This window comes from Protopterus annectens, chromosome 6.part0 (assembly GCF_019279795.1).
Source record: "Protopterus annectens isolate FY-2018-M chromosome 6.part0, PAN1.0, whole genome shotgun sequence".
Taxonomy (NCBI): Eukaryota; Metazoa; Chordata; order Ceratodontiformes; family Protopteridae; genus Protopterus; species Protopterus annectens.
The window spans coordinates 1,413,577,250-1,413,603,462 of NC_056737.1; the positions used below are offsets into that span (position 1 = coordinate 1,413,577,250).

The 26,213-nt window shown below is 43.0% G+C and overlaps 1 protein-coding gene across 1 annotated transcript in view; it reads right to left on the reverse strand.

Annotated features, from left to right (window-relative positions):
* DARS1 (aspartyl-tRNA synthetase 1) overlaps window positions 1-26,213 on the reverse strand; it is a gene marked incomplete in the record, with an annotated part of 1,501,614 nt that overhangs the window by 1,251,099 nt on the left and 224,302 nt on the right. Inside the window, 1 exon segment of the mRNA XM_044074962.1 lies at window positions 6,955-6,984. Within this exon segment, the coding sequence (XP_043930897.1) occupies window positions 6,955-6,984 (30 nt within the window).

Sequence of the window (26,213 nt, forward strand, 5' to 3'; positions counted from 1 at the left end):
TGGATCAAAGGTGAAGCACATTATAAGGCTATCCTACTATCACAATCTGACATCTGCATGGCTATTACTACTTGGTGGGGGTTGTCTGGATTAAAGTAACTGATCCGTTTGTGGCTTGTACACTTTATAAACAGATATCTCTCAGAAAACAAACAGCAAGGAATAAAAAGCATCACAGAATACCCAGTACTTTAGAACTTCTGGGGGGGGGGGGGCTGATGGCTCCCTCACACCGTGTCTATATAAGTGGACAAGAGCTTAGTAGAGGACTCTGCCCTAAATCCCACCTAGTTTAATCTGCCAGTAGCTTGCATGGCAAGCTGGAGATGATGCTATTTTTTTTTTTTAACTTTCCTCCCAAACCTCAGTGGTTGCTATCGTCTGCTGGGTTGGTGTTATTGTGGTCATTATTTTTTTTAGCTCTCCTCACAAACTTCTGAGGGTGACTAAGCTTATACAGAGGCAATGTACTTCTAAAAGTAACAAGTTGAAAACATTGCTGTAAAGTATTATATTTATATACGTCTGACAGCAAATAAGTTCTATTTGTTTTTTCAATATTGTGAAATGGTACAAGGAAGCTGGATGTCTTGTGCAGGTAGAAATGAGGAGGCCTGCTGTATATCCGTATGACAGCAGCAACTTGAAATATATATGGCAGTGGCCATTTGTCCCTTCATTTTCATCCCAATTTATCAGGTGGAGATGCACAGAAAGTGACTTCCTTTATTTAAGGTGGGACAGGGATGCAGGTAGTATTTTCAGACATGATTTACGAATCAACATAACATTCATCCTTTCTGTTTATTGCACACTTGTATTAGTGAATTTGAGCATTAAGCTATGGATACAACTCATTTCTTCCTTGGAATTAAAAAAAGCAAGATTTAATTTATTTTCTTACACATGATTATTTTTCAATAAAGTTGGAAAGAAAAGCTCTAAAATGCACCTCAGAGCATCTACAGCCCCAAGGTTTCTGCTTGCCTTGTGGCCATATGGAACCCCAGCTTAATTTAGTTATTACAGGGCAGTCTTGGTGAGTTAGGGTGTGGTAAAAGAATTCAGGAAAAAATAAAGTTGAACAGCAAGACTGAATTTCATCTCTTAATCATTATTTTTGTTCAGACTACCATTAGATGAAAAGGCTGTTTAAAAAACCTGTAAAATTTATCTCAAAAGCATCTAAAACTCCCATGGCTTTGGGAGACACCAGATCTTGGCTTAATTCACTTGTTTAGGTTATAGGTTAGTAAGTACTAGGCTAGCTGCCCTTGCAGGGCATTTTAAGCTTAGCCAAATACCCCACAGGTGAGAATCAAATCATGTACTTTGTGTCTGTGAGGTAAACACTTTAATCATCACTCCAACCCCAATCCCTTGTTTCCTCCACAGTTGTCAGAGTGTAGTCTTTCCGGTTTTAAATGTGTTGAATGAATAAATAAATGCAGGAAAAAATGAACAGTAAGTAAACTGTAAAAAAAAAAAAAGAAAAGAAAAAAGAAAGAAAAAAATAACCTGGATAGGGTGCTTAGGCCAGGATGGCGGGGGTGGGGTGGGTAATATCTGTGTGTGTGTGTGTGTGTGGGGGGGGTATTGGGCATCAAAGAAGGGTTGCTATGAAGCTCTTTTGCCTGAGGCACCAGAGCGCACACCTCATTCCACACAGTTGCAAGCATACAATGGCTGCCTAGGAGTGTCACTTAGCTGATTTCAAGGGAAGGAGGAGCTATGGGGTACCGTGTTTGGGGAAAACTACTTGATCTTAAATATTAGGAAATGAAGAGGTAAGAATTACATTTTGGTAGTGGTGATATGTAGGCACAGTCATGAGTTGAGGTGTTAAGTGGCTACAAATTATTTAACTGACAAATTAATCTGATGATACTAAACTATTTGAGTAAAGGATTTAACTAAGGCTGGTCTTAGGGTCTTGCACACTTTTCACTCCAATAGACCTCAGGAAGTTTGCACTGTAACTTCCAATGGGCACAGCCGAAGCCTTTCCTCAGATTCAAATTATGTCCTTACATTTCAAACAAATGCTCATATCTCTGGAACCATACGGGTTATGAAAGAACTATAAATGGCAAACTCTTCAGCACAAACTATTTTATAACAGTAGTATTCTTTGGGTTCTAGGTCTTGAACCAAACTTTAAAAGTCACAGTAAGCACAGTAACTATTACATTTCTAATACTTTGTAAACAACTTGCAATATTTTAGCAACCAAGTTACACACATACTGTCAGCAGCATTTTACTCATCTGGCTGAGAACTTTCATATGAGGCTAAAGAGTTCTGTCTGTGTTACATGGTTGTTGACATACTTAGAAAAAAGTGTGAAAATTATATCTATACAAAATTAATATGATAAAAACAACAGTTAATTATCTATTTACCTGAACTAGACACAGGTCAAATATTAATGCACTTGAGTTTGCTATTGTGTAAGTTTTAAGATGAAACTTTTGAAAACCTTGTACACAGCATTTTTTTAGAATTATCGATGAAAATATGAAGAAGCAATATTTGAAGCCTAGAGGCTTCAGCAGAAGTTAACTGCAGATGCACTTGGAGGCAACACTTAGACGTAAATACCTTTAATGTGTTAGCTAGAAACAGCATGGATTGGATTAGATTCACTGACTGATTATTTTACTTAAGGCAAATTTTGTGGTTGGCATGTTGGGGTACCACCAACTAGGACAACAGGAAGCAGCTTTCTGTAGAGTTTAGTCTGAAAAAGGCAACATTATGACAAGCTGAAAAAATGCTAAGGGGGAAATATGCTCTGGCTGTGGGGCAGGAGTTTAGCCAAAACACCTGTGGACTGGAGGTGTGGTGTATACAAGTTTTAAGTATCATGTATGAAGTTAAAATAGGTTTTGGATTATTGTAGCACAAAAATGTGCTAACAGAACTAAACATTCTACAAGGAAACAGATCCAGTACGTATTATCAATGCCCACGCCTCCAGGCATGTCTAAAGGTCAGTTCCCTGTGCTTTCACCTAGTAACCTGGGGAACTTGGGCATCTTGAGAAATATAGCAACTGTCTCATGTACACCGACAACCCTCTCCTCTTACCTCCCAACGCTCAGACTTGCGAGAGATGCACTTATATATCCAAACTGGAAGCCATGCACTCTCCAGCCAAGACCAGAAAAGCTGGTCAACAGGAGAAGGTCAACACGTACACCACACACATGGAACACATAGCCCTCCAGAACACACACTAGCACTGCCCTCACATAAAAACACAAACCACACACTCACCTTCACGGAGGCTCTCAATAAAAATCTACTCAAGCAGCAGAGACCTCCAAGGCAGAAACGCACTTGACCACAACACAACACTAATCACGAGACACATAACTCTCCTAAATAGTGTGCCACTCAACCAAAGCCCCTAAGACAAAACAGCATGCCCAACACACTAGTCATAGGTGACTCAATAGTAAGGCACACTGATGTCCCTCTCACTAGGTTGAATAAGAAGAAAGTAACTGTCAGCTGCCTGTCAGGTGCCAGGATCAGTCACATAATGCATGCACTCAGGTCCCTCAACAACAGGTACAAATATGACTCTGTCATTGTACATGTGGGTGGGAATGATCTGAGACGTACCTCCCTGGACTACATGAAAAGAAACATGGAGGAGTTCTCAGATTATGTAGCCCAGGGGGGTATGATCCTAGCCCCTGAGCAGCATCCTAACATCAGCCAGAATTATGCCACAGTACAAGCAGTAAATGACTGACTTCAACAATTGGCTAAGTTTCTGGTGTCATTCTAAGGGGATCCAGTATATGTCTTCCTGGGATGACATGACTGACGGACCTTGATGCTTTGCCAGAGGTGGCCTGCATCTGTCACCCCTGGGCTTCCGGATACTGGTCAAGGCTCTTGCCACCCCTATAGTGCCTTTTTTAGGTGGTATTCCAAAGACCAAATTACCACCGCAACAGCTACAAACAAATGCAATCTGAGGGTCATGCTGCTCAACGTTAGAAGTCCAAATCTCAAAATGCACTAGCTCAAAGCACTCCTTAAAATGGAGAACATCAACATTTATGCTGTAACAGAAGCCTGGTTCAAGGCAGCAGAAAGCACCCTGTACTACCAGGCTATAACACATTCCACACCTTTAGGCCCCAAACTTGAACCAAAGCTCCAAAGGTGGTGGTGTTTCCATATTCACAAAGGATGCGCACACCTCCAGATTGGTAGCCCAACATAATGCATCAGAGATACTTCAGGTGCAGCTAACATTGGGTAAGACAGCGATTCAGGTCATAGCCTGCTATAGGTCCCCAACCACATCCCAAGACTCACTCTCCACATTCCTAAGCACCCTGGAGAATATTAGGGTCCAACCTAACACTCTCTTACTAGCCAACTTCAACTACCCCTCCATTAACTGGGAAAACTACTCATGTACTAATACACTTGCCCAACATTTCCTGGAGTTCATTAATTCCAATGCCCTGGACCAGCTCGTTCTTACCCCCACTAGAGGTAGCAACATCCTTGATCTGGTCATTACTAACATGGACGATCGTTCTTTTGTTACCACCACCAGCACGGACTTCTGGCTTCCGCAATACCTACTCACAATGTTCCCAATCTGTGCATCTCTTAATGCCTTTGTGGCTGCCTTGTGTAAACCATAGCAGGAGCACTTCCTTACTGTGAACACCTACATGGGATGCCTCCACCCAATGACTACAGCAGTTGCACCCACCAGGCACAATGGGGCAGAATGCGATTAGAGTGGAGCCTGGATACTGTGATTCCACAATAGTGCTTTTTGCTATGTCGTAACCACTCTCAGCATGCTGTCATCCCAACATTAGACCAGGCAGACAATGAAGAGTGGCCAGAGAGCATGCCCACTCAGGTCTGTAAAGCAGCACATTAATTCAGCCTTCAGTCCTCTGATTCAGCAAGTTTTGGCCAGTAGGCTCAACCTCCCCAGAACAGAAACTCCTGTCCTCTCTGCCTATAATGTCAAACATCCAAGCCACAATCAGGGGTTTATCACTCTATGTCACCAGCAGAGGCACAAATACAGTAAATTTTATAGACAAATGTACTACCGCTCCCCTAAATCACTGCTGCACTCATAACTTAAAAGGAAAATTCCCAAAGCTTATCCAGTTAAGGTGGCTGGCTCAGTGCCTGGATCAGGACTAGAATATGTCTGCCTGGACATCATATTCAAATGTAGCCCTACAGAAATCATTAAGGTTATAGTACCTACAACAGGTATATACTAAGGACCATGTGGTTACTTCTACAATGTCCTGAGTAATGACCCTTTCAGGAAGGCCACAGTAGTGTCAGTGGTTCTTGTAGAAAGGACTCTGACCTTCTTCTGAAATGTCTTGCCATGTGCTTTATAACAAAGGCTAATACAACTAGCAAGCCACCTTCTGATGGATTGTTTTGTCACTAGCAGTCCTCGGCTGGTTTCCATAAAGGAGACAAACACAGTAAAACAGTTGAGCTGGGTTTTTTCTCCTTCTCTGAAAGGCTTAATTCTACCTAGGCATTACCTCAACTATCTGCACACTTACAAGGAGTACAGGATTTGGTCCCTTTTATTTAGAAAATGAGTGAAAGAATACTGGAGGTTGAATAGCTTAGCTGACAGCAACCTCTGTAACACCTTTTAACATAAAGGAGGGTTTAGTAGACAGGGTCACCTGTCCCTGCTAAACTTCTAGAATGATTACATGCATATGAGGGGCATGTAGTTCACACTCAAAACTGAGGTGACAGCTATTATGAACATTGTTTTCCATATAAAGAACTTTAAAGGTCCAGAAGATGCTGGTACAAAAGATGGTGTCAGTTTTTCCTAACACAAAACCTGAAATCCCAGGCTGAACCCATTCTCTTTTGGATCTTGAAGATCAAGAACAGCTTCAATGAAGACCTGGATGCCACTGGGAGGTAAATATAGAGTTATTTTCAATAAGCTGAGAGCTATACCCTCACGGAAGCATAGGCGATACCTGAAGAGAAAAGCTCAGACAAATACTGGAAAACCACAGGCACATCAGTTTGTTGTAGGTTCGGATTCCTCCTCTGGCACCAGATGGAGAATCTCTTCCATTTAGCTACATACTAGTGCCTTGTGCTTCCCCTTCTGGCTTCACTCATCATTTTCAGCATGTCCTCAGAAAGTAGGTGACCAAAGTGTAGCAGGAATTGTGTCAGAAAATGACCTAGGTATGTCTGTTACAGAAGCCCTGGACCACCAAACTCAAGTACATAAGGAAGCAGGGGTTGCCAATAAAGTGCTGAGTTGTACAGTACAGAGTAGAGTTTAGAAATAAAAACAGTAGAAGAGTCAACCTAGTTGGTGTGACCTCACCTGAAATAATGCATGCAATTCTGAAGACTCACAGTGGAAAGGGATATGAAAGCTAAAATGCACCCATAAGAAAACTGTTAAAGAGTCACCAGGAAACTGAAGGGAGAAGGAAGGAAACACTGGTGCATAAAATTTGAATAAGAAAGCAAAGGGATGCAGCCGAGACATGAGGACTGAGGTGGACAAGGGGACACCACATACAGATGGAGGATTTTTTTTTTAATAGAGAAACAGAGACAGTTGACGAGCATTGGAATGTATTTGCCTATGCAGGTGGTGTAGTATGAATCCGCAGTGGCTTTCAAGAAGGCACTGGACAGTTGGAAGGGTTGGATGCCCTATGAAGGAAAGTAGCATTGCAGCTTAACAGCACTTCAAACAGCAGATTATACACACCATTTCTTTCTTTCTGCTATTGTGTTATGTTATGAAAGCACAAATATCCTACCACAAAGTATTTACAAATTACAAATATTTACTTGAAAATAACAACCCAATAAACATTTTCTTTCTGCAATGCAACACATACAAGTAAGAATACATTTAGATAATGAACTAATGATGCTTACCTCATTATCCACGGATTGCTGTTCAGCTGCCTGTAAAAAGGAAACAACTATAATTTACTCCAATTAATATATTTTCAACATTTATTAGCTTAATGCAGTGGTTTAACAGAGTCTGATTGATACATTTTTCCACATTTAGTATGTTCCTAACACAGCAGCCCCACTGCAAAAACTGGTAAACTCAGCAAGTGACATACTTTTCAGGAAATACCTTAAATAATTTACAGCTTATAAAGACTCAAACTTTCATTTAATTAGTACAGTATTAATAGATGTACTTGTCCTAGAAACTTTAATTACTAATCACTCAATAAATGATTTTCTAATTAAAACTGGCTGTAAACATGCATGTTAATTGCTCTACATTTAATCCACAGCTGAAGAAGAACAACAGTTGTATTTGCCCATTACAATAGTAAACTGCTGGTACACAAGAATCAAACAATAAAATATGCAAACCTAAACAAAAATCAAATTACAGTCTTCTACTACAGTGACAAAACAAAATTAAATGAGCAAAAACTGTCTATCAATATCTCAATATCATGTGTAGATAGCAATATGAAAACCATCACTAGTGCATTTTCAAACAAGATATGGGGTGTACATTGGCAGCTATGGAGTTTTTAATGGCACACATTGATGAGTGTGACAAATGACACCTTAAGGCACAGGATATCCTGCCTCAGAGTCTTGGAAAAAGTGGGCTGGTACAGCTTGGAGTTATTGTCAGGAGTGCTGCACTATGCTATACGGAACCAGGACCTGCACTTGTAGTTACTAATGATGGTGCTTTGTGCTGCATGTGTAACCACATCTTACTGCTTTGCAGTATACCAACGAACACAGAGTGATGACAATGACAGACATTTAGTTAACCCACTGTATTATGTAATTCAATCTTATTTGCTATTTATTTAATTACAAGTTAAAAACAGTTTACACCATTCTGTAAACTGTACCCTCCTTAATACTGTTTTCACAAATTTCAGCTGAAGTTAACGGGTGCCATCCCCTTCCGTTTACTCAACAAAACTGTTGCCCATGGATCTGCTTAAAGACACCCAGACAGTTTCAACAGCAGCAGCAGTAGTAGTTGCCATATGGGGCAACAGGACTAAGAAAAAAAAATTTCATGCATACTTAAATATGTTATTGATACATGCAACTCAATCCAAAACTGCAGAAAGGAAGCAATTCTGGGTGCATAGCATGGCTCAGAAGAGCACTCTTGGCAAAAGTCAAAGATTGAAGCAATATTAATTTAATGAACTTTAATCCTACAGTGACTTAGCAATGAGGTCCACTGCCATCACGGTATGAGAAACCTATAACATTTGGAAAAATTAAAACAGTAAGAAGCATCACATACAAATGCATACACCACACTTACAATGCATTAACATTCACAGTCTGCCTTTATTAAACTTTAAGGATGGATTACCAACATCAATGTAACACATTTATTTTTTGAAAAATGGAGCACAGTTTTTTTTTCATTTACAACCGTGTTACAGTGAACAAAATAAAAAATAAAATCACACATTTTTAATGATAACATTATATACATGCACAGCGATTTGAAGTAAAAAAAAATAAATAAAAAAGTAGAGATTGTAGACCGCAATACTAAAAAGAATTTTGAAACATTAATTACCTAAAATTTATCAACAACTTACTGACAAGATCACCTGTTACTATTACACTTTCACAAAAACTTTGTAAGCATAAACAGCTACTTATGTGTGTATGTAGAATTGGCTTCCTTGATAGCAATCCTACATTTTTTTTATTAGTGTAAATGAGCTGAAATTATCACACAGTTTTTTTTTTTTTTTTTTTTTTTTTGTGAACCATAGACATTGTTGTCCACATATACTCTGATGCCAGTTAGAGGACAACATTTGTCAAGTAAGTTTTTAATGATTCGGTTGAAATGCTCAATTGATGAATATGAGTTATTTGCCAGGAAGACTGAAGATCACTGCGTTTGGAGGAAGTCAGTCAAAATGTCTCTTTTGATTCTGTAGTACTACAAAAGTAAAGTCAATGTTATGAATACTGCAACAGTGAAAAGAAGGACATGTGAGATCTCCTGGCAAGGATACCACAACGTCCGACCATTATACCAAAGCCCTTATATCCTCCTACTGTTGTAATCAGTCGTAGGGTCCCTGCAGAGGCAAAGGGCATAAAGTTGACATATGCACACTTCATAATCAAAACAGAAGTGCCCCCAGACGAACTACAGCAACACCATGCACATCAGAAGAAAAGAGAAACAGAAGAGAAAGGCAAACATTCCACAGCTAGCAAAGTGTTCCAACAGAAGAACCAGAGAAAAGGGGGGGGGGGGCAAGGAGGAAGAAGCAGGCTCAAAGGAAACGGTCAGTTTTTCAAGGACAAAATTAAGGCCCCAACAGGGAGAAAGAGGTTTACTTGGGGACCTGATATGAAGAACGCTTTTAAGGTATTGTTTGACCTCAAAACAAGAGGCCAACGATGGTTTCAAGGGCAGACAAGCAGAGACTGCAGACAAGTGAGCTTTACTAGAAGACTACATTAGACCGGCAAGTAGCAGTTCACACGAGTAAGAAAAGATAAAAAGAACCCCCACTAAGAAGCGATCCTGATGATGCTCTAAACACCATACAGAAAATCTCTTCCATTTATCCATACAGAATTTTCCAGTACTGGGTTTCCTAGCCTCCTGCAGAACCTTAAGCACATGCTCAGAAAAGTCTAAAAGGGATCGAACCCTATCACCCAAAGTGTCAAATGAAGAGTGGACAAGTGTGGGTAAATAAGAGATCCCTTTGTCATGTATTAGAAGATCAATCTGGAGAGGTAACTTGTGATGATTGCTCCTGGCCAGGTGACAATGAAGGGGAAACCAGTGCTGCCTGGGACAAAAGGGAATCACCAGCAAGATTCCGGGAGAGTCCTTTTTGATCCTGTGCAGGACCCTGGGAAGTAGAGGAAGAGGAGGGTAAGCATATAGGAACATTCCCTTCCTGGAAAAGAGTCATGGTGTCCACCCTCCAAGTCAGAGGACTTGGAACTCTGAAACAGAAGCCTGTTCAGAGGGGAGGCAAAAAATCCACTTGAGGAATATACCCACCAATGTACTATGTCCAAAAACACCTCTTTGTGAAGCATCCATTCATGGGTTTATGTTCTGGACCTGTTCAGGAAGTCTACCTCAGTGTTGTGTTCTGAACAGATGTACACCACCTGAAGGGTTTACCTGATGGTGGATAGCAAAGTCCTAGGTCTGAATGGCTAGTCTGCAAAGAAGATACGTCCTTGGGCTCCCTTGTTTGTTGATGTATCTTGCTTTCTTCATTTCTCCAAGTCTTTTGGGTTTCTAATATCATGACGGGAAAGGACACCATTCCTAAGTCAAGGTATGACTAAAGTTCATGAAATTAGTATTGTTTCGATCTTTGATGATAGCCAGAAATACTCTTCACAGCACCCGCAATGTGCCCAGTAATGATTCCTGGACTTCGTATGGAGTTACACGTATTGGTAACATATCTAAATACGATTGTACATTATTTATTTTTTATAAGACCCGTTACTCCTACCACTACTACTGGAACTGTCTGGGTATCATTCTTCCACACTGCCCTCGTTTCTGCCTGCAAATTCTGGTGCTTTATGACTTTGTGTGTCTCTGTACATAAGACACTGTAGTCACTGAGTGTAGCAATTTCAATGATCAATGCTACTTTTATCTTATTTTCATGAACTACTATATTTGGCTTTCTTGCATCTATTTTTTGAACTGTTGGTAATGGACAATCCCATGCAATATAAATTTAATCATTTTCTACGATGCTTTGTGGCTCATGTTTCCAGTGTTTTTCAGCTACTTCAATATTATAATGTTTTCACACTCTCCAATGCAACACTCTTGCTACATTATTATACCGTTCAGTATACAGTCCTTCTGCCATTAGTATATCATAACCAGCAACAAGGTGTGCAACTGTTTCCAATTCTGTTTTACAAAACCTACATTTGTCTGTTTCTCCCACATGTTCAATGGACTTTGTAAACCAATGCATACGTAGTCTACTGTCTTGGAGCGCCAATATTAACCTTTCATTTTTTGGTTTGAATTTGCCTCTCCTTAGCCATTCCTGCATTTGATCCTGATGAACAGGAGGTTGTTCCAGGAGTTTTCTATACTTCAACTATATTTATGCATTTTCCACATTTCTTGCTTTCTCATCTGATTTTTCACCTTATATTCTTTCTTTTGTTTTTTGGCATATTCAGTTGCTGCCTGATTTTTATCTACGTCTGGTTTGATTTCCATTCCCACTTGATTTTTATTTTTATTCATCATTGTGTTGACTGGGAAAGTCCGACTAGGTCAGAGCCTATTTTCAGCAGAGGCCCAGGGAGAAACACTCCAGACGAATGTCTTTGGATTGTTGGAGGAAACTGGAGTACCCAGAGGAAACCCACGCGAACACAAGGAGAACACGCAAACTCTTCCCAGAAGGCACTCCAGCCGAGAATCGAACCAGAAAACCTCTTGCTGTGAGGCGACAACACTAACCGCTGCACCACTGCACCGCCCAAGTTGATGCTGATATGCTTCTGTTAGACTAAGCAGGGAAGTCATCTTAGATTTACTTTCCTCATGTTTCAAAACTTTTACTATGTTTGGGTCTTGTGAGGTCAGCAGATATGTATGCAGCCCCATGATTGCATATCTATTCATGTAATCCATTTCAAGGAGGCCCATACCGCCTTCGGAATATGGAGTATATAATCTTGGTATGTACTGATTTTTATAAATCATTTGAGGAGTATGAAGCATGCTTCTTGTTTTCCTGTCTAATCTATCCAACACCTTCTGGAGCCAGTCAATCACTCCAAAACTGTAAACTACTACAGGAAGTACAAATTGGTTTATAGCTTAAACTTTGTTCCTAAATGTCAACATTGTTTTCAGGATTAAGTCTTGCAAAATATTCCTTACTGAGTTTATTCACATTTGTTCATGTTTTACTGTTGATCCTTCATCAATTCCCAAATATTTATACACTCCCTCATGCTCACTTTGTTTTATATCACATTCTTGTCCCAAAGTGATGTTTTCTTAGTGCTGCAGCTTTCCTGCTTTAAAGGTTGCTTTTGTACCTTTATCAAGACCAAATAACATTCTTACATCATCTGAAAAAAAATTGACTTCTTGCAGTTGTGCTTTTAGTTCCTCATCTGATGAGCTATACAATTTTAAATCACCTACAAAGAGATGATGAGAAGTCTTTATACTTTGTTGCTTTCTGGGAGCCAAATTATATCAATGACCTAATATGTTATGCAGACATCTTAATGGATTAAGGGCAAGGCAAAATGGCATCTGTAACAGAGAGTCACCCTAGAATATCCTCCTTTGAATGTTTATCCCTGGAATAATAATCTGTTTGTTATCATGGCTTACTTGCAGAGAGGTTTGCCACCATTTCATGGTTGCTGTGATGTAGTTTATCAGTGTAAGGTGCATCTTATACATTTTAAGCACTCTTTTATCCATGAATGTGGGATACTGTTGAATGCTTTTTTGCAGTCTATCCATGCCATACTTAGATTCTTGCCCTTTTTACAGTTCTCCACTATGACATTATTTAACAAATGATACTTTGTTCCATATAACTTTTTACTACCCTTTTGTTCTACTGCTATAAATGAGTTTTCTTCTAAATGACTATAATCTCTGTTGGCATCACTTCCAATGTACAATTTATACGTCATCTGAAGGCAAGTTACTGGTCTACAGTTTTTAGGGTAGCTTGCAGGTTCACTCAAGTAGGAGCTTGTTAGCAAGGCTAGTCTCTGTTCAGGGAGCGCATATAAATAGTTGTTATTCATGGCTAAATCGTCATGCAATGATGTTAATACTTTTAGCCAGGAGTTAAGTACTGCATCTGGGCCTGGGGGTGTCCAATTAATGGCTTTTCTTAACTTTGTTTCAATCTCTCTGGCTGTTACTTCATCCCATTTCATATCCTGTGCATCTGAACTTCTTGTTCTTTCTTTTACTTCTTCTGTCCATTTAACATCTTTGTTATGTTCCACAGGATCTTCATAGATATTTCTCCAAAATGTATCTTTTCCTTCTTTTTGGTGGTCTTTCAATTCCTTTCACCTTGTTTCCCAATCCTCTATAAAACTTTTTTGGGTCATCAATAAATTGCTTATTTTGTACTTATCCTTTGTATTTATCAATGTATCTTCTAAGATTTTTCTGCCTGTGCTGATGTACCATATGACTGTGGTGTTGTATGTAAAGACTCTTAAAAGGCTTAGATACCAAACAGAATGGAAAGCCTGAACAGCATCTTGTTCATGTGGATGTGATCTGACCTCTGATGAAGGGGTCACAGACCCTGAACTCTGATTTTTGGAAGAGGATCCCCATCTCAGACTGGGAGCATCTGTGAACAGCTCTTGAATAAGGGTAGGTGTCTGAAAGGGCGGTCTTGGACTGAAAGAGACCTGCTGAATCCACCAGTAAAACTCAAGTTTGAGAAAAGGTAGTAAGGGAACCAGAAACTCCAGAGGGTGACAATATTTTAGCCAAACTGTCTTTAGGTACTATTGAAGCTTCCTCATATGAAGCTTGGCAAAGAGAAGTAAGGGAATGGTAGATATTATGAACCCCGGGGCTCTGAGAAATTCCCTTGCAGGAATGACAGAAAGGGAAAGTAGAAACTGGAAATAGGTTTTCAGAGACAGAACCTTGGGAGAAGGAAGAGAAGCTAACATTGGAATGGTTTGGATCATGCAATCCACAAAATGTGGTCTTGAAAAGAAGTCAGAACTAACTTCTCGAGCCTGATGGTGAATCCCAGATTGTGCAGAAGGAGCATGATGAAGTGTAGACCCTGCAGAGGCCTGGACTGAGAGAAGAGCCTGAAGAAGCAGGTCTTCCAGACATGGGAATATCTGGATTCCCTGAAGCCTGCAAAAGGTTATGACAGGGGCCAGTCATTTAGAGAATACCCTTGTGGTGGCAGAAAGCCCAAAGGGAAAAGCAAAGAACTGAAAATGAGGAGGAAACAGAGAACTGTAAAAATATCCTGAATATAGGGTGAACGGGAATATGAAGACAGACAACCTTTAGGTCTAAGGAGATCAGAAATGCCTGTGGAAGTAAGACAGGAAACATGGTCTGGAGGGAAACCATCAGGAAAGAATCTTTAGGAGTGTATCTGAGCACCAAAACCATTCTGGAATAAAAACCCTGCTCCTCTCTGGGATTCTGGAACAGGCTGGATGGTGCCTTAACTCAAAAGATCCTGCAGATCTACAGAAAAATGAGGAAGTTGGTCTGGAAGGGATTGAGGAAGACTGAGGGAGGTGGATTTCAATACCATAAAATAACTGACAGATAAAGGACAAGACCCATGAATCTGAAGTAATCTACCGCCAAACAGGGACAGGGGAACCTGGCTCAATGGAAGGGGAGAAAATGTTAAATGCAGATAAATCTGTCCTGAAAAAAGGGGCTTTTGAGAATTACAAGTCTGGGTGGGTTTATCAGAAAATATGTACTTGGGAACTATTTTTCCTTTAGAAGGTTGACAAGGCTGATTACAAACAAAGGCAGATTTAGAAGGATAGTTTCCCTGAAATTTGGGTATGGGAGAAACAAAAGATTTACTCATGATCCTGCAAGACTTTACCTCTGTCCTGAAGAGTCTTTAACAAGTAAGCAGCAGCTGTACCAAAGGGATTTTGATTGCCCAAAGGAGCACCTAGGAGCTACCATAATATCATCAGCTAAAGCCTGCAGGCAAAGCCAAGAGTACCTCCTCATAACTGAACCTGAAGCAGCAGCTCTAGAAAATGCATCAGCTGCATCATAACTATATTTGCTAGTGTAACATGCAACATGAGAAGCAGAACTCAATAAGGAGAGGACAGCAGTCTTACCTTCAGAGTCAGGAAGGTCTAACAAAATGTCCCCAAGTTGAGATAAAAGAGCCAAAACATACCTGGTCGTATGAGTTTAACAATTTATGGCCCTGAATGCAAGTGCAGCTGAAGTGTATACCTTTTTCTCCAGCGTCTCCATAGCCACACTGTCTTCATCAGAAGAAATAAGTTTGGAAGAATTAAAAAGCCTGGTTGGCTTGTCAGCAGAAACAGAGACCACAGCAGCATCTGTAAAAGAACACTTGTAGAGGCGCAAAAAGGCCTCAGGCACCTTATAAAAATGTTCACGCTTCTTAGGGGCCGGAAGTTGGGAATCAGGAGCCGAAGAAGTAGCTGCAAATATATCCAAAAGTCATCCAACACAGGGGAACAGAAGAAGATTTTGAGATTCCATCTGTAATCTCTTTTGAATATCAGAGGCCTGTGACCAATCCCACTTAAAATGTTCCATCATGCGAATCACAATGTCCCCAAAAGGACAACTCCTTAAAGGGAGAATCAGGACTCAAGTAATACTCTTCCTCAGATCTACAGTCCAAAGGTAAGATCATTTGTGAGGAGTAGGCCAGTGGTTCATCACCTAAATCCACCTACTCATATGAAGAATTAGATTCCCTAGTCCTTTTGGCCAGAGTAGATGACCAAGGAGAAGCAGGAACAGCCAACACTTGAGACAACCTCAAGGCCATCAAGGAACTGAACAAACCTTGGGTAAAGTCCTACCATTCCCTCTGAGGATCTTTAGCAATGGGAGTAATGTGTTTAGTCTTATGTTTCTTCTTTAGTGGGATACAAGTTTAGACCAACCTAGGGGGCTCCGAGCCATGACTACGCTCAATAAGGGTACTAGGAACCTCTTCCCTAACAAGAATCTGGGAACAGTTATGCTTTTGGGGGACAGTATTCATAACGATGGAGAAATCTGCCAGAGATGACTAAAAGGTTAAAATACAGGAAAATGGGTAGGGTATAAAACTTATGCATGCTTGCAGGACTCTGGGACAGTGAATAACTCCTCATTTGTCAAAGTTGGGAATAAATTAAATAATAATAAGATTTTTTTTTGGCTAGAATGGGAAGACTGGGAGAAAACCAAAGTACAGGGAAGAGTCAAAATGTATTAGACCAAGAGAAGCATTTTGCATATGAAAAAGTAAGGCTGAACAGAAAACCTCAGTAAAATGTTATGTCGTATGAATTAAACAGCTCTATTAATAGTAAGATGAATGCTAGATTTCTGGTCTCAAAAAAGGTTTGGGTTTCAAGTTGTGGACATACAGGGATAAAAGCCCTGACTACGAAACAGGCAAATTTTAAATTTTTTCACAGCAGTGACCATATATTTTACTTACTCTGCTAGCTCTAAATGCTTCTCATGGCACCTAAGTTCTCCATTCATTTTAATACTTGCTCTGCTCTACTTTTAAGATCTAGTCATATTTTTTCTTGCAGGAGCGGTATCATTGGCACTGAATCAGGTTTTACTAAAACACAACATCCTCCTGGTATACATTCAAAGACTCTATAATAAATCAGCATTGCCACCTATCAGTTTTTCCCCCAGACTATTTGGAAATCAAACCAAGTGTCTGATAGTCCAGAAAACACTGTACAAACTCCAGTATTCTGTTAAAAAAAAAAAAAAAAGAAACTGACTGTCAGAGTTTGTTAAATCGGCAGATTTACTATGTTTTTTTTTTTTTTTTTAAACAGAAAAGCATAGTAAATCACCAAAAAAAGCATCGCAAATGGAAAAAAGGGGGTGTTCCCCCTCACTTGATGTGATGACATCACAGAATGGGAGGAGTGTGGGTGGGGAGATGGGAGGACACTGGCAGGGTTATGGTAGGTGTGAGGGGTGTGGTCTTGGTCCAGTTTTTAACAGAAGGAAAGCTGGCAACCCTAGCACTATCACACAGGATATATAACTATTACAACTTATTAGCTAATATTTTTTAGCAGCAGTGGTACAGCGGTAGCGTTGTTGCCTCACAGCAAGAGATTCTCCTGTTTGATTCTCGGCTGGAGTGCCTTCTGTGTGGAGTCTGCATGTCCACCCTGCGGTCGAATGGCCTCCGAAAGACATGTGTGAATGGGCGTGCCTTTGCTGAAGGTTGGGCGTCGGGCTGGCAACTTGGCACCAGAAAAATCTACTGCCAATCATTAGCGGACCGGAGTTCCGCTGTGGCGACCCCTAACCGGGAAAAGCCAAAAAGACAAACATTATGCAAGAAGCCTAGAATTTCAGGATATACAATATACAAAAAGATTAAAAGGAAAAATTAAAGGAAAGAAAAATAGCTGCACAAGAAAAACTGTCAAAAGCTTCAAACGCAAATTAGTGTTTATTAATACAACAGGCTCATTAAAAACATTATATAGACCAAGAAACCTTGCACCGTTTGTAAAAAGAAGTGACTCAGGAAGTGAGAGAGAAAATATAAAGAACAAAATTCAGAGATTTTTGAAAGTTAAAAAAAGAAACATGGACATAGGGAAAAACGAGAGATCTGATATGGTGCAATATTTATGTAAAGGAGAATACAAAAAAAGCAGCTCCAAAGATATTTGTGGAGAAATATAGGCAAAGGCACACAGATATGAAAACTTCACAGCACAAAAAATAAGATCACAAAGGGGCAATGTAGAACAGAAGATTAGTAAAGTAGAAGTTAAAGAAATAGAAGCTGAAGTTATAGAATACCAGCAAAGAGAAAGATTTAGTGCAGAAAACTAACACAGGTTATGTCACAGCATGATGGAGTCCCCAAAGTAAGATGAAACAAGAGGAACAGAAGACATCTGAAGAAGAAATACAGACTTGGGAAAGAGAGAGATTTAATATGATGCAACATTTACGGAAAAGAGAAAGCAAAAGTAATCAATACAAAAAAGCAGCACCGAATAAATTCTAAGAGAAATACAGGCAAGGCATCCGAATACAGAACATTTTACAATAAAAAAATAAGAAAACAAAGGGGAAGTAGAAAAAGTACAGTTGTGTACACTTACCATAAATGTAGATGTTCAAGTGTATTCACTGTTGCAGTCATCACATTTGGGTTATCACTGCCAGGGTAGCCCTCAGCCGGCCAGAATACCAAAGACTTAGTATTTCTGCGTTGGTTGCTGTCGCTTGAGGGCTGACGTCAGGTCATCAGTAGTATAAAGTAAGACAGTCGACGCCATTACATCAGTTTGTCTTGCCCTAACCTGTCAAGATGCCAGATTCTGGTGGAAGAACCCCACCAGTGGAAAATAAATACCAATATGTCCCTTGTAAGGAAAGGAGAACAACAAGGAAGAATGGTAATAAAATGAGAATAAAGGGGGATGGAGGGAGGGAAACCAGGACTGCAACAGTGAATACACTTGAATATCTACATTTATGGTAAGTGTACACAACTGTACTATGTTCTTCATGTTTCACTGTTGCAGTCATCACATTTGGGTAGATTCCCAAAGCTGAGGAAATGGGTGGAGGCAGTTAAGGAAACTAGGGGCTGGCTAGGATGTCCTGCAAGACTGCAGAGGCAAGCCCTGTCCTGGATTTGGAGAAGAGAGGCAAGTGGTAATGCTTGGCAAAAGTGTGAACAGATGTCCAGGTGGCAGCCTCCAGGATGTCCCTGGTGGGGACTCCTCTGAGGAAAGCTGCAGAGGGGGAGGCTGCTCTGGTGGAGTGTGTCCTGACTCTCTTGGAGGGAGGCTCTCCATGCTGTTTATAGCAGAAATGGATGCAGTGTGCTATCCATTTGGAAATGGTTTGCTTGTTAGTTCGGGGTTAGGGAATAAGCAAGCTGCCAAATTGAGTGTCTGCAATTGGGAATGCATAAATTCCCCTTCCCTCTGGGTCAGGAGGTTCGGAATCTGAGAAAGATGCCATGGAGGCAGCGGAGACAGGCTGCGTACCAAGGGGTACCAATGTTGTCGGGGCCAGTCTGGAGATATAAGAATGGTCCTTGTTTTTTCCTCCATTATTTTGAGCAGTACCCTGAGGATGAGAGGTAGGGGAAGGAAGGCACAGACCAATACACTGACCCAGGGGAAGGACAGGGCATCCACTTTCCAAACCAGGCAGTGATGCTCCCTGGTGCAGAATTTGCCGAGCTGATGGTTGGTGTGGGAGGCAAAGAGGTCGACCTTTGGGGTTCCCCATTTCTGAGTTATTAGGGTGAAGATACTTCTGTTGAGTTGCCACTCATGTGGGTCCAGAAGGTTTCTGCTTAATTGGTCTGCCAGAGAGTTGAGAGAGCCTGGTAGGAATTGTGCTAACAGGTATCGTTACATATAAGAGGCTGTGAGCCAAAGGGTCATGACCAGCCTGCTTAGAGGGTAGGAATGAGTCCCTCTCTGCTTGCTGATGTACCACATCACAGTGGTGTTGTCTGTTTTGATCAGGAGAATCCCTGGAGAGAGAAGGGGTTTGAAAGCTATCAAGGCGTGCTGCACAGCCATCATCTCTTTTTGATTGATGTGCAGAGGGATTTGCTGTGGGCTCCACTGACCCTGTATGCACCTGCTGTCCAGGTGTGCACCCCAAGCGTAATCTGATGGATCTGTGGTGAGGGTCTGGGTGGGGGGCAGTCCCTTGTTGTGGGAGCATGCTGTTGCCCACCAAAGAAATTCCTTTCTGAGGCAAGAAATTATAGGTAGAAGAGTTTCCAGGTCTTGAGACTGTTGACACCAAAGGCTCTTTAGGTACCATTGAAGTTTCCTCATATGCAGTCTGGCATACAGAATGAGTAGTATGCAAGATGCCATGAAACAATTAGTTATGTACTTACCATAACACTAGATGTATGTAGTCCATCTCGCCATATATTCTTCACCTGTGGGTTCGGAGACGACAGTCGGCTCCGACTAGGCCTATATACTAGCTCAAAAGTCTTTGATTGGCTGGTTAAGATGGTATCCCACAATACCATGATCCACATCCCCAGATCTAGTTTGCTGCTAACAAAAGCCATTTGTGCAATGCACACAAACACACACACACACACACACACACACACACATCCACAGCCAAGAAGATAAGGTCCAACAAGTTGTCTAAAGGGATTAATACCAGGGTTATCAAAAGAGATCCTCCAAATTCTCCAGGCAGGGGGACGGTGGGTGGGTAATGAAGAATATATGGCGAGATGGACTAAATACATCTAGCGTTATGGTAAGTACATAACTAATTGATGTTATGTAGTCCTATCTCACCATTATTCTTCACCTGTGGGACAGCGTCCCTAGCACCTATATCCCGGGAGCTCAATGAAAGATACTCCTGAGCACAGTGGAGCCAAAGGAAGACCTGCCCCTGGACACCACATCCAATTTGTAATGGGACACAAAGGTACGGGAAGAAGCCCATGTTGCAGCTGCGCATATATCATCCAAGGATAGTCTGGCTTGAAATGATGTAGACATTGATACTGCTCTTGTAGAATGTGCTCTGACTGGAAAGGGTATGTTTCTGCCTCTTGTCTTGTAAATAAAGGCGATGCAACCCGATAGCCATCTAGAAATGGTTAATTTGGACACCGCTGACCCTAAGCGGTTGTCTGAGAATGAAATGAAAAGTTGATCCGATTTCCTCCATTCTTTAGTCCTGTATAAATAAAAGTGGAGCTGCCTATGAACGTCCAACGTATAACTCTGCCTTGTCAGAGAAATTGGGAAAGAATACTGGCAGCTCGATGGATTGATTAATATTAGACAGTGACACTACTTTGGGAAGAAAGGTAGGGTTCGGCCTGAGGGAGACCCTGTCTTTATGAAAAACCAGGTAAGGGGGCTTAGCTGACAAGGCCTGAAGCTCTGAAACCCTCCTGGCAGAAGTAATGGCTATTAGAAAGGCCGATTTCCATGTCAGAAATTTCAAATCGCAGGAAGCAGCAGGCTCAAAGGGTGCAAGAGTGAGAGCCTGCAGAACAAAATTAAGGTCCCAAGGCATAACCGGTTGAGCTACAGGGGGACGAAGGAGTAGTGTGCCTTTCATGAAGGCTTTACACAGTCTGTGCGCCATTAAGCTGGGTTCATGAGCCACATGATAATTAATTAGAGATGGCCGCTAGTTGAACGTTTATGTACTACATTTGGAGAAAAATCGTGATACCTGACTATGGTCGGAAGTGGAGTAGCCAGGCGGTCAGCCGGAGGGACTCCAAGGAGGGGTGGAGCTGTCCCGACATATGTGTCAGTAAGTCCAGACGAGCGTCCAGAGTCCAAGGAGGCTCCACTGCAAACTGTTGGAGAAAGGGGAACCATACCTGTCGAGGCCAGTATGGAGCGATCAGAATCAATCTGCTTCCCAGAGGTAGTGTTTTCTGAATCACCTTCGAGATGAGGGGAAACGGAGGGAAAGCATATAGTAGAGCCGAGGGCCAAATGTGTGCAAGAGCGTCCCTTGGATATCCCCCCAATGGAGGTATCAGTGAGAAGAATGCGTGGCATTTCACATTGACAGGGCTGGCAAATAGGTCGCAGCAAGGCTGACCCCATTTGTTGAATATGCTGTCCGCCACCTGGCGGTTCAGGGACCACTCGTAGGGCAGAAGGATAGCCCTGCTTAACTTGTCCGCAATCACACTGGTTTTCCCCGGAATGTGCATTGCTATCAAGGTCCTGTGGGAAGCTATCGCCCAAATCCACACTCTCATAGCCTCCCTGCATAGTGGATAAGATTGGGTTCCCCCTTGTTTGTTGAGATACCACACTACGGACATGTTGTCTGAGTGTATCGCAATCGTCCCGGTCGGGAGGACATGTTGTAGCGCCTGCAACGCTAGGAGCACTGCCCTCATCTCCAGGACATTTATGTGCAAATTCATCTCGTGTTCCTGCCACGTACCTTGGACCAACCTGCCAAGATAATGCCCCCCCCCACCCTATCCGGGAGGCGTCCGTGGTCACTGTGGCTACCGGGTCGGGTGAAGAGAACGGTTTCCCTACTACTAGGTTGTCGGTGCACAGCCACCAACTCAGATCTTGTCTGCATATGTTTGTGATCAAGATGGGATGAGATAGAGGCAAACTCTGAAAGGACCACTGGGCGAACAGGAGCCACTGTAATATGCGCATGTGCAGCCTCGCTAAAGGAACCATCATGATAGTGGATGCCATCGTGCCTAGTAGCTGCAGCACTAGCCTTGCCCTTACGCGTGTCAAAGGTATCATCTTCTGAACCTGCCCTTGTAACCTCGTGATCCTTTCCATGGGCAGAAACGCTCTCATCCGAATAGTATCCAACTCTGTTCCTATAAATAAGACATGCTGTGAGGGTAGCAAGGCAGATTTTTTCCAGTTTATTGTGATGCCTAGCTGATGGCAAATGCTGATGGTATAGTTTCTGTTTTGAAAAAGTAGATGTTTGGTGGGGGCGGCTAGGAGCCAGTCGTCCAGGTAAGGAAACACCTGGAATCCTAGACGCCTCAAGTGAGCCGTCACCACTGCCATGCATTTGGTGAACACCCTGGGGGCAGTGGTGAGACCAAAGGGCAGGGCTCGAAACTGGAATTGTCTGGCTCCCAGCCGGAAGCGTAGATGATACCGGGATGCTTTGTCCATTTTTATGTGGTAATAGGCATCCTTCAGGTCGATGGAGCACATCCATACTTCCTTTGCCAACAGCGGAAGAATTGATTGCAGTGTGACCATTCGGAACTTGGACTTGCGAACATAATGGTTTAGTTGGCTGAGATCCAGAATGGGTCTCAGGTCCCCCGTGCTTTTCGGCACCAAAAAGAATCTTGAGTAGGTCCCTAATCCGATCTGGTCTGGGGGGACTAGCTGAATGACTCCTTTTTCTAGCAGCTGAGAGACCTCTGATGCTGCTTGGTCCCTTTGACCGGGTGGTGGGTCTGGGATCCTTTTGGGGGTAGGGGGAAAGGAGTGAAATGGAATGGTGTAACCTCTGGCGATTATCCCTAAAACCCATCTGTCCTGGGTTATTCTTGCCCAGGCTTCCGGATAATGGGAAATCCGACCCCCGACTGGCTCCGGAGAAGCGCAGCCGGGCACACCCTCAAGAGTGAGAGTATGGGGAACCGGGGAAAGAATCCCGGTCCCCCGAGTTGCGGGGGCCCCCTCTGCCTCTGGGGCAGCGTCTTCCAGAGTATGACCCCCCCCCCTCTGCCTCGAGGTGGGGGTCTCACCTTGTGTGTCAGGAAACGACCTCTGTGATTTTCTGAACCACATCTTTCCCCCCGCTGAGCCTTGGGATAAGGTCTCGACGGTAGGGAAAAACAGACTCCCACGGCAGACAAGGTCTTACCCTCTTGTTCGCACCTGGTGAGTGTCTCTTTTACTTTGGTCCCAAACAAGGAGGAACTGTCGAAAGGGGCATCAGTAAAGGAAGACTTAAAGGCCTCTGCAAAGTGACACAGGCGTAACCAGGCTTGCCTTCTGAGGGCCACTCCTGAACTGGCCGCCCTACTCGCTCCCTCTGCCATGTACGAGATTAGTCGCATGGACGAGTTCACAATAGAATTAAGGGGGGAAAGCTGAGCGTTAACTGTTTGAGCCACCATCTCAGGAACATTACCCCTGAGAGTATCTCCTACCTCCTTAAGGAGATCTCTTTGGAGCTGTGTGAAATGAGTCAAGTAATTCAGCAACTGCAGGGTAAAGGTCGCTGAAGAAAGGGTACGCTTCCCGTAGTGGTCCATCATCCTGGACTCCTTGTTCGGGGGATGAACCGTAGAGGAAGATTCCGCAACTTCCTTCTGTGTGGCGGCCGCCACCACCATAGCATCTACTGGGGTTCCTTTTGTCATAAATTCCTTCCCTTGGGGGGCAGACAAGAATTTGTTCGGCCGTCGAGGGACAGGCTCCACTGAATCAGGGGTCTCCCACACCCTTCGACAAATTAAGTCTAGGAGCTCATCGAAGGGTGGAGATACCCAAGAGGCAGAAGGCTGGGCGCCAAAGGCCTTAAGGAATACTGACTCCTCCTCGGAGGGGTTTTTGGAAGGCCAGTCTCCTCTTTGTTTCAACATCTCCAGTATTTCGGAGAACGAAACATCCTCAGAGGAAGACTTGGGGGACCCCTCCGACTCCTCGAGATCAGTATCTGAAGTGAGGGAGTCTATATGCTTCCTCTTACAAGATTTCTTTCTGGGGGGTTCCTCAGGCACAGAGTCTAAGGGTTCCTCAGAAAGAAGGGGACCGCTCATGGGGGTGTCCTTAGGCCTTTGCTCCCTGCTGTCCAATGATAGAGGAGTGTCAGAAGCTCTCGCCAGTGCAGTAGAGGACGGGAGAACCGATCCGAGGGAGGTAGCTGAACCAGCCAGCGCGCTCCGCATTGCCTCGAAGGCAGGGCCCCCTGAGTCTGAGGACCGACCGCCCTCTAGGGCCATGACCAGGGCCGGAGTCCCCCCTGCCAACGCGCCCAGAGGAAGGCTCGGCACCGACCTGTGCTCAGAGTCATCCCCCTTGGCGCCGACAGAAGAGACTCGAGTCCCGGACCCTGTGGACGGAGCCGACAGGGTCGGAGCCGAAGTCAGTACCGAGAATCCCAGTTGGGGTATTGGAGCTGACACAGGAACATCCCTCGGAGCGGAGCTCACCAGCTCCGAAGACAACGATGCGCTCCGAGGAGGAATAGCAGGTACTACTAACAGGGCTGGCTCCGGAACCGACTGGGTCGGAGCAGAGAAGAGTTTAGCCAACACTGGCGATTCCAGGAGCCGCTGCACCACCCTATCCACATCCAGATCTGAAAGCCTGGAGGATTTGGAGGACACTGATGGAGAAGCAGACTTCTCATCTGGAGAGACTTGTCTTAAACTTGGAGACCGGCTCTGAATTGGTTCCAAAATTATCAGAGCGGTCGAAGGTTCAGTCAAAACAGTGACTTCCTGCGGCTCCGAGATCGGTGGAGCAGAGGAAGCAGATTCCACAACCAAAATATTAGAGGGCGGCTCCGAGACCAAAGATGGAGCCGGCGATCTCTTTTTGAACTTAGAAGCTTTAGACTTCGACTCGGAGCTGGGAGTCGAAGCTAACTTTTCCTCGAAGGATGGTTTTAATAGACCCTTTAGTATCAACTTATTTTTCCTTTCTTGGAGCACCCGAGGACTAAAAGAGTGACAAAAACTGCAAGACTGCTGAAGGTGGATGGCTCCAAGACAATAAACACAGACGGAATGTCCGTCTGTAATAGACATTTTATATGCACATTTCGAACACTTTTTAAAGCCGGAAGGCTTATGTTCTTTTTGCTCTTTAGACATGATAGAACTAAGCACAGAACTTCAACTTTCAGAACAGAAGAAAAGGCGGGAAGCGAGCGCCTACTATAACAGACAGTCACTGACTAGACACAACGATAAGAGACCTCTAATTAAAATGGTCTCCACACAAGAGAACACAACAAAGTCCGACGAACAATCACAAGGGAGGACTAGGTCCTCTTACTTAAACGGGCCTAGCCCGAGGAAAGGGATACCACAAAAAACGCACAAGCACACACAAGAGAACCAGAAATGCCAACAATCACTCTCACACAAAATCTAATTAAACACTAAACAATATCAGATGATTTCTCAAGAAATTTCCCAAGAAAAATAGTTTTCAAAAGGTACTTAGCCAAGCCAAGTCGAGACCACGTCCGAGCTCTACAAGCGGCAAACGAGATCTGGGGATGTGGAGTACGGTATTGTGGGATACCATCTTAGCCAGCCAATCAAAGACTTTCGAGCTAGTATATAGGCAGAGTCGGAGCAGACTGTTGGCTCCGAACCCACAGGTGAAGAATAATGGTGAGATATGACTACATAACATCCCAGAGTTTGCAGGATCTTCCCTGCAGACAGCTGGGGCCTGGTGGTTAGTTGAGAGATGTAGGATGTCAGGAAAATTTGTTTCTCTGATGTAAGGTATGCCATCTAGGCAGCTGTGTCCAGTCTTGCTCCCAGGAAGATTCTCCTTTGGGTGGGCACCTGTTTGGATTTATTTTCGTTGATTGTGTACCTAGGGAGGTTAGTAGGGTGTTTACAAAGGCCAGGTGCTTGAGCAGCATTTCCCGACTGTCTGCCTGAATAAGGCAGTCATCTAAGTATGGGTAAATTTGAATATTTCTTTGTCTGCAAAAGGCAATGGCCGGAGCCAGACATTTTGTGAAAACTCTGGGAGCAGTAGATAAGCCAAAGAGAAGCGCAGAGAACTGAAAGTGTTGAGATCCTGCCCTGAAGTGTAGGAGGTCATTGTCACACTGTACTCATCCCTCATTAGACCCATTATAGAGTACAACGCCCCATTTGGTACATACCTCACAAGACATCTGCAACAGCTAGAAAGGCTGCAGA